We start from the raw sequence: 8,815 nt of genomic DNA, 5'->3' as shown, positions 1-8,815 counted from the left end.
AATCATTGAATGAGAGACAGAGAACAGAGAGAGAGAGACAAATAAAGGAAAAGACATTTATTATTTCTGTTTCTTAAACTATATATTTATTAAGGACACAGAGAAAGAGCAAAATGTAACACAAGACATTTTTATTGAAAACTCAAGAATACTCGTAGTACAAGTTTTGTAAGAATTCATAGTTAAAAAAGTTAAATCAATTCTGAATTTTCTGTTTAGTAAATGCAAAATTATCTCACTAATACCAGAAAATAAGGAAATGTATATCCCCTTAATGGTATTTGAAACATATTCAAAATAAAAAGTTTTCCTGGGTGGTACAATTCGAAAAGGAAAATACATTTTAAAAATATCTTACACACATTAGGTAATAGATCTTGACATAGATACTGATATGATGGCAATTCCTTAAATCATTTATTATAAAATGGTTTGTTTTTTTCTATCATATATACTCATCGTTTCGAAGGAGGCAGAAAGAGATATGTTAACCACTGATATGATTATAAGTTACGTTGTATTACTGTATCACAAGATATCTAGCTAAATACATGAATAGTTAAGGGTATAAGTTAGCATTAATTATGACTAGAATTAAAAAAAAAAGTCAAAATCAAAATTGAATCTACTTAGCGCGTTGAATAAGAAAAGAAAAACAAGATAAAAATGACGATCATAATAATATAAACAATGGCAGTAGAAAACAAATCTTACATAGGAAAAATGCATTTTTTGCAGATTATGCCTTAATCTATTTATTTTTTGGGGGGAGGGGGGTTGGGGGAGAGAGAGGTAGCATAGTAATATATTATGAGGGCGATTTGAGAACCACGTTAAACACCCACAATTTTTACAGAAAAGGTCGTGCATTCTGGTTAGGTTTGATCGTTAACACGGTGGATCTTGGTATGGAATTCATTAATGTTTCAATACTTTAAGATCTATTTTGTTCTTAAGATAAACAAAATGTACAGGATAAGAATATTGTGCGTTTGTGTGTAGTTGTTTTCAGATCCATTTCCCCCTGCGTAGATGAGAAGTGTGTGTAAATATGTATATATATATATATATATATATATATATATATATATACTTCAAGAACTACACAAACTTATAACTTAAATATGAACACGAAAATTCAATTACAAATCTACAGATGTACTCTCTCTCTCTCTGTGTCTCACACACATGTACCCACGTGTGTGGTCCTAACGTACAGACATCCACACACGCTCCATATACCTTAAATACTCTCTCATACATTCAAGCACAAGTGAAATAAAAGGTCAGCATCTATCTAATCTAAAAGCGGTGGAAATCAGCTCACGGTTAAACTAAATGCATCAGTATTGTCTGCCAATTCATTGCTTAATTTTCTTTTCTTTTTTCTCTTAATTAATCATCAGCTTGTTATTCGTACATTATTTTCTCATTTCACAGAATTAGTGTAACAGTTGAAGTGAATAAGAGTACGTTGCCAGGTAAGCTCAGAATGAGGTATTGACTTTAATATAAAACACCTAACAATTCTACACTAGGAGTCTCTACACCTGACTGGAAGAACACTGTGACGAGTTTGTAATTACATGTAAATACATGAGTAACACATCAATATGCACAGAATTTTTTTTATTTTTTATATATACCATCACTTGCACTGCGGTATTTAGCATGGGCAGAGGGACTTCCATTACATAGCAGGAAACACGACAACCCTGGAATTAATAGGGAGACCACCTCGTAAGCAGAGAGAGAATCCCGTCTTTTACACACAGGTGTCGACCAACCTAACATTAACGGGGGTCCAGCTTTTATGTAGAGTGGGGTCGACCATCCTAGCATTAAGGGGGGTCCAACTTTCATGTAGAGTGGGGACGAAAATCCTAATTGAGGGGATCTCACACCCTAGCACAGGGAAGGACGTCAGCCCTTCTGATAGATTTCTTCCCTTAAGCAGAGGTACTTCCACTCTAACAAGGAGAGAAATATCCCCTCATTGCACAGAGGGAAAGCCGTCGTACCATAAGAGGAGGCTACCAGAAACAACCCCCTTTACATGGAAAGAGATCTCCCCTTTATGTGCTGAGAGGGACGTCCATCCTTATACCGCAAAAAAGGTGACCTCCGTGAACCGCTTCTGGCGTTTTGCTAATGTCAAGTTTTAACTCTCACGGTGGCACAATGCTAGCTAAAGTGTGTCGCTAGCAGATAGTATAACACGGTACCAGTAAATTCTTTAATTCTCTAATACCAGCAGATGGCATAATAACTGTATACGAAAATACTAGCCCTGGATATAACGCTAAGGTATGATTCTAACAAAGAAATTTATGTTAGTTTGGGACTTACAAAGCTAGAAGAAACACAGACGCCAGCAGGTGGTATGATACAAATATACATGAAAACGCTAGCACGAAAAAGTGTTGCTAGCAAGACTCCAAATACATTATGATGCAAGCGGAAAAAAATGAAGCTAGTACAAAATATAATGCATACTGAACACACGGTCTTAGTGGATACTAGAGTTCTACCAACTGGTATGATACTAACCAGTGTAATACTATGATATTAACTAAACTCACACAGTACCTCAAGCATCATGTGGTAAAGTGTTTCCCTCTCGTTAATGTGTTTACCAGTCCAGACTTTTAGCATTAAACCGACTTGAGGATTCTAGCACCTACGATTTAAGTTAACAGATACTGCCACGCCTCTTAACTGCCACGCCCCTTACCTGCCACGCCTCTTAACCAGCACCCAAGAGCAACTGCGGTTCTGCCAACAGCAATACGTAAGTGTCGTATTTCTTTCGATGTATTGGGCCCTCCCCTCTCGCCTACCTCTCCTCGTCTAAAAGGAATATCAAACTTTTCCTTTTTTCTTATTCCCTCTTCGCTTAAAAGGGATTATCAAACTTTTGTCTCTTTCTAATTCCCTCTTCGTCCAAAAGGGATTATCAACTTTTTCCTCTTCCTTTTAAAACATTTTCTGGAATATCTTGCTTCCTGTAGAGAGGAGGGGGGCCTTATACACACACTCGAAGAAGTCCGACACGCACTGCTACTGGCCCTGGCACTGGCACTAACAACCCCTTTCCAACGCCGAGCCCAAGAGACCTTCCCTGACACGTCCTCGGCAGTTAAACGCGAAATGGCACGCTCTGTGAGCATATGTCGTCACAAATATAACTGATCCCTGGCCGTTAACTCTGGTTTATCATTACTTTCAATTCACTGCAGATCTATTGGATTCACACAGTACAACATCAACCTAGCATTTGTTAGTAATTTTTAAAAAATGTTACTGGTGTGTTTCTTGGACAAAAGATCCGGCAAAGTTAAACATCTTGAATCTATGCTACTAAGCTTTGGGAACTGGAATTGGAACTGAATAATAATAATAATAATAATAATAATAATAATAATAATAATAATAATAACAATGATAATAATGATACAAGAGAAAATGTCCCATGAGCATCCACTCATTATGCATTAATTATAATGTTTATCAAAACAAAAATAAGGGCTATTCTTCCTTACATCGAAAAAATTACATATCAACAAAAACATTATAAAGAACACGATATCAAAAGCAATGAACTTAGGTTTGAAAACACAAACGAAATAATTTAATCGCATATGTATGAGTATTTTTTCTTTCGTTTTTCCAGTGTCAGAATTTATGAAAAGTAATAACAATAATAAGAATAGCAATAAAGATAAAAAAAAAATAATAATGATAACACTAATACCGCTTCTGGAATGAGACTACAGCTTAAAACTTCCTACCATCAGCATGTCATCTAATTTAAATTCCTAAGCAATACATAAAACATTAAATAAACTGCACGTGTGTACACAATAAAACATACACAGTGCAGAGTCAAATATCTCAAAGACTCACACTGTTATCAATATACAGGTTATCTCAACGACACAAAGATGGTCTGTTATGATAACAAGAATGAAGGTTGTAGCTTATCGTTGGTGATATTATACAAAGTGTGTTTTTTTAAGTGTGTGTGTTAGGATATCGTGCACGTGGGACTCAGTATAAGGAAATCTTTAACCCTTCTTTCACTGCTTTGGGCGAGGTTTATTCAGCTCGCTTTTCTTCCCTGTACGTTTGGAAGGAAGAATAAGAAAGGAAAGATATTATCCAAAAAAAAAGGGACACATACGAGGAAAATAAACATCAAGAAAAAAAAATGAAATTCATACGGGAAAATAGAGACCGAATATGAATGTATGTATAAAATTCATGATCAGGATATTTCTGAGTATAGCAGCGGCAGGCTTCAACAAATTCCATCACTACTGCTGTCGAACACAAAAGGTATCCTTGAGTTCCTCCTTTGAGCAAAGTTGCCGGTCCTGGAGTGTGGGAAAGAGGAAGCCAAAGTTTTTTTCTTTTTTTTGATCAAACAGTGGAGAATGTGTGCAAAAAATATAGGAACCATTTTTCGCTATTCTTTCATTTCTTACTTTTTATAATTTTTCTTCCGTGTTTTATCTCTCCATTTCTCTCTTTTTTCTCTATATGAACTTTATTTCCCCTCTCTCCGTCTCTGACTGCGTAGCGATCACCTCTCCTGTGTTTGTTTTCTGTCACATCGTCAGTCCACCGGGAAATCTGAAACTGTCTTTTTTTCCCCTTTTCTTGTGCTATCAACCGTCATTCCTCAAACAACGAAGTGCCACGGGAATTTTTAAGAAATAATAAACCAAAAAAAAAAAAGAGGAAAATAAAAAAGGAGACGAACGTACGCTCAGTATTTAAATATTAAGATCCTTCCACCTCCTGGTCTTCTCAGTTCCCCTCATTCGCCTTGTCGATCCCCTGGAGGAACTGCTCGTACTGCTCGAGGCTCATTTCAGCTTCGGGCGAGGTCACGTGACGCCGCCTCCGATACCGTGCTTGGCTAGTGGCTTCGATGCACAGGACGGCGAACGAGTTGTGGCAGCCGAGGCGATCCTGCGACAGGAGCCGGTTCTTCAGGAGCGACGAGGCGAGACCCACGACGTCGCCGCTCTCGCTGTTCCACGCGTCGCAATACGAGGAGAGGGAGCGCTCGCCATGGAGGTCGGAGCCGTGCCAGATGTACTTCTGCGGCCTGGGGGGAGGGAGGCGTCAGTCGCGGAGGGAAAGGGAGATGAAAAATGAGACAAACTAGATGAGATAATCAGGAAAGCTGGGACAATACGTATGAAATAATCAACAAAAGCTGAAATAAACCACAAGTAGCCAAGAAGGATAAGATTAACCGTAAACAATGATGAAATGTTAATGTTCACTATCTAAACATATACTTTATTAGCCTGGGGATAAACAGAGAAGTAAATAAAGAAAGAAAAATGAGATAGATACAAAATACACCGATGAAAATATCACCAAAGATAAAAAAATAATCATAAAAAATTAAACACATCCGAATTCCACATAAAACTCACAAAACAATATAAAAATCCCGTAAAAAAAATAAAAATTAGTGAATCAAAAAAAAAAAAAAAAAAACGTAAAATCTCACCAGGCAGAATTGGTCAAAATTTCCTTTCCATCGAAGCTGAAGATTCTTGGCTTCTGAGAGAATATTCCTCCCGTTCCCGAAAATATTTCTCGCCACGTGTTGAAGAGGACTTCTCCCTGGAAGACGAAAGAACGTAGAGAAATATTGAAATTAACTATTTATAATAAGAAGAATAACTGTCTGTCTATCCGTTTCGATTTTGAAATGAAAGAAATACAAATCTTGTACGGAAAGGTGTCGAAATGAACTACGAATAAAATTTATGTTTTGAGACTGAAATGAAAGAAAAAAATATAAATCTTGTAAGGAAATATGTGGAAACAAACAAAGGGATTAATATCGTGTTTTTTAATCTGAAAAAAACAATATTCGAAAAGTTATAAAAATCAACAAATAGAAAATTTGAAATGAAAGAAAGAAAAAAATACGAACGATGTAAAAAGTTAATTATCATTCCCAATAGGAAATAAAATAAAATACAATAAAAAACACATAAGACGTTAATTAATCCCCCCCTCCCAAAAGAACACGACCCCCCCCCCTCCTCCCATCTCGCACCCCAGCTCACGTACCTTCGTATTAACCACCGGCAAGTTCCTGTCGGAGTACCTCACGATGGAGTCCAGATTCTGCACCCTGGAGGTGAGGAAGGCCCTGAAGGTGCCCCTGAGACCCGCCCTGCGCGCCTCTCTGTAGCAGGAGTAGTCCGCCCCTCGAACACCATGCATGTCTCCTGTGTATGGCTGGTTGAGGGCGGCCAGTCTTAGCTGTGGGCGGGCGGGGAGAGGGTTAGCGAGGAGGCTGGTTGGAGAAGGCTGTGATTATGCAGCTGTGGAGACGTTTAATTGTATATGTGTTTATAATTATCTACCTGTCTATTTGTTTATCTGTCTGTCTATCTAGCTAGCTAGCTATCTAACTGATTATCTATCTATCTTCCTATATGTCTGTTTATCTATCTATTGACCTGTTTATCTATCTATCTACCTAATCTATCTATTTGTCCAATCTATCTATTTGTCTAACTCTTTATCTGTTTATATATCTGTCTAACTGTCCGTTTATCGATCTATCCATTTCAATGTCAGTCTATTTATCTGTACATCTATTTGTCTATATACTGCCTATTTATCTACCTCTCTTTCAATCTGTAGCCTATATCTACCTATCTCTATAAACGTCTAGACGAATCTTAGACATAGATTCTACAGATAAAATATCTACAACACATACGAGTATATCTTTTACTACAAACACTATAATTTACCTTCGTCAGGGGTCCTTTCTGCAGCAGCGAAAGAAATATATACATTTTAGATGCTTTTTTGATAAAACTTTTTATTTCCTTATTATGGTTAAAGTGTATAATCGGCTGTGAGGTCTGAGGGAGTTGTGTATGTACTTTGTATGAGCGTGTGTGTGTGTGTGTGCATGTAGGCGTGCGTGTGTGTGTGGGCGTGCGTGTGTGTGTGTGCGTGCGTGTGGGTGTGCGTGTGCACTTATTAGCATCATGTTTTAAAACGCAGTAAAATGCGAAACACATTTCAAACAAACCCTTTTTTCAACTATAGATTATTATTAGTCTGTCTGACATAGTTTTAAGAATGCACACAAAGCAAAGGCTTGTTAATACAATAAAATAAAGGGTGAAACTCGTCTTAAATCCCAATGATGACAATGTCGGTCTCAAGACATTCTCTACTTACCTTACATACTTTTGGCTTCTATCAACCTTTTTTACTTATAAATATAGGGCTAGTAGTTGATCAAAATATACTAAAAGCATATTCATAACCACAGCGTGTATGACCACAAATTCCATATGAAGAAACTTTTGATAGCTTTTTGTAAATATTCAATGATACCTATCTTCATTTTTTTTCAATAATTTGCATTACGTGATTATTTTATTACCATATATACACACCCTTGTTTCTCTTTATTCTGTTGCCACTATCCATTGAATTATTATTGTTTTGTTTTCCTAATATTCTGCACTTCTGTCAGCAGTGACTGAATAAAATAATAGGCGAACAAATGTTCACATATAAAGCTACGTGCACTCGTGCATTCATATATACATACATACGTGCAAAAATGTATGCACAAGCATAAACACACACATACACGCACAATCATATATATGTATGTGTTTGCGCGTGTGTGCATATATATATATATATATATATATATATATATATATAAACATATATATACATACATACAAACACACACACACATATATATGTGCATATATATACAAATATATATATATGCATATATCTATCTCTCTCTCTCTCTCTATATATATGTATATATACACATCTCTCTCTATATATATGTATATATATCCATAAATAAATCTTCACATATGTAACAACCATAATAAAATGCTGTTCGGCAACAATCCAGTGATAAATAATCCATTTCTGGGTAGCCAAGTTTTCTTCCGTGTGTGTGCAGGCAATTTTCAACCAAAAAACTAACAATAACCAAAATAAATAAATAAGGAAAATCAACACGCAACAAACACAAAAAGCAGCCGACGCAGAGGCACTGGCGTGGCCCTCCGCGCCCAGTGCCACCGCGGTGCCACGCCTTACCCGGGGTCCGTCGACGGTGTTGACGAGGGAGTCCACCTGGAGGGGAGGAGGCCGCGCCACTGGGGGCTCTGGGGTCGTGGCTGGCTCGGGGGTGGTCGTGGGTAAAGGAATCACTGATCCCATCTAAGGGAGGAAACGATATCCGGTTTGTAGTGTCGGATCCCTTTTGGGTGGAATCGAGTTGAGAGCCGTGATGCTCTTTTGTTTTTTTTAGAGGTCTAGATCTAAAGGGGAGATTATGTTATATGTGTATTCTGATTAAGTTATCTATAAAAATGGTAAGGAGATACCTCTACATTAAAATATATGGCGATATATAAATGATAATTGATATACTAGTTACACACAAAAGACTTATTTTGGAATAGCACTGGAACTAGTCAAAAACTTGTAAGATTCATAAACAACAGACACACCAATAGAGCTAGTGAAAATAATCAATTACTGGAATGATTTCTATCAGCGGAAATTAATGGCATTAAATGAAATTTAAGCGACTGATCCAAAACAGCAAACAGAAATTGAAATAAAGAAAGAACAAGATGCCATTTTAACAGTAATATTCAACCAATTGCTAGATATGGTGAAAACAACGGTTATTTACAATCCTACATGGAGAGAAATAAACAAGGTCTTTAGTAATTCATTCCCGTTGTTAATACCGTCTCTAACTTTATTTCTT

At 36.9% G+C, this 8,815-nt stretch overlaps 1 protein-coding gene across 5 annotated transcripts in view; it reads right to left on the bottom strand.

Annotated features, from left to right (window-relative positions):
- Positions 1-114: 114 nt before the first annotated feature.
- Positions 115-8,815, bottom strand: part of LOC125026331 (collagen alpha-1(I) chain-like) — a 146,246-nt gene continuing 137,545 nt past the window's right edge. For all 5 annotated transcript variants that reach the window (XM_047614694.1, XM_047614695.1, XM_047614696.1 and 2 more), the window contains 4 exons: positions 8,134-8,256; positions 6,103-6,297; positions 5,531-5,646; positions 115-5,116 (listed from right to left, as the gene is read on the bottom strand). In XM_047614694.1, coding sequence (XP_047470650.1) covers positions 4,813-5,116; positions 5,531-5,646; positions 6,103-6,297; positions 8,134-8,256 — 738 coding nt within the window. In that variant the 3' untranslated portion in view covers positions 115-4,812. The remainder of the gene's footprint in view (positions 5,117-5,530; positions 5,647-6,102; positions 6,298-8,133; positions 8,257-8,815) is intronic.

The sequence above is a fragment of the Penaeus chinensis genome, chromosome 6 (assembly GCF_019202785.1).
Source record: "Penaeus chinensis breed Huanghai No. 1 chromosome 6, ASM1920278v2, whole genome shotgun sequence".
Lineage (NCBI taxonomy): Eukaryota > Metazoa > Arthropoda > Malacostraca > Decapoda > Penaeidae > Penaeus > Penaeus chinensis.
The sequence above is the reverse complement of the archived record's forward strand: the minus strand, read 5'-3'. Positions and strand labels throughout refer to the sequence as shown.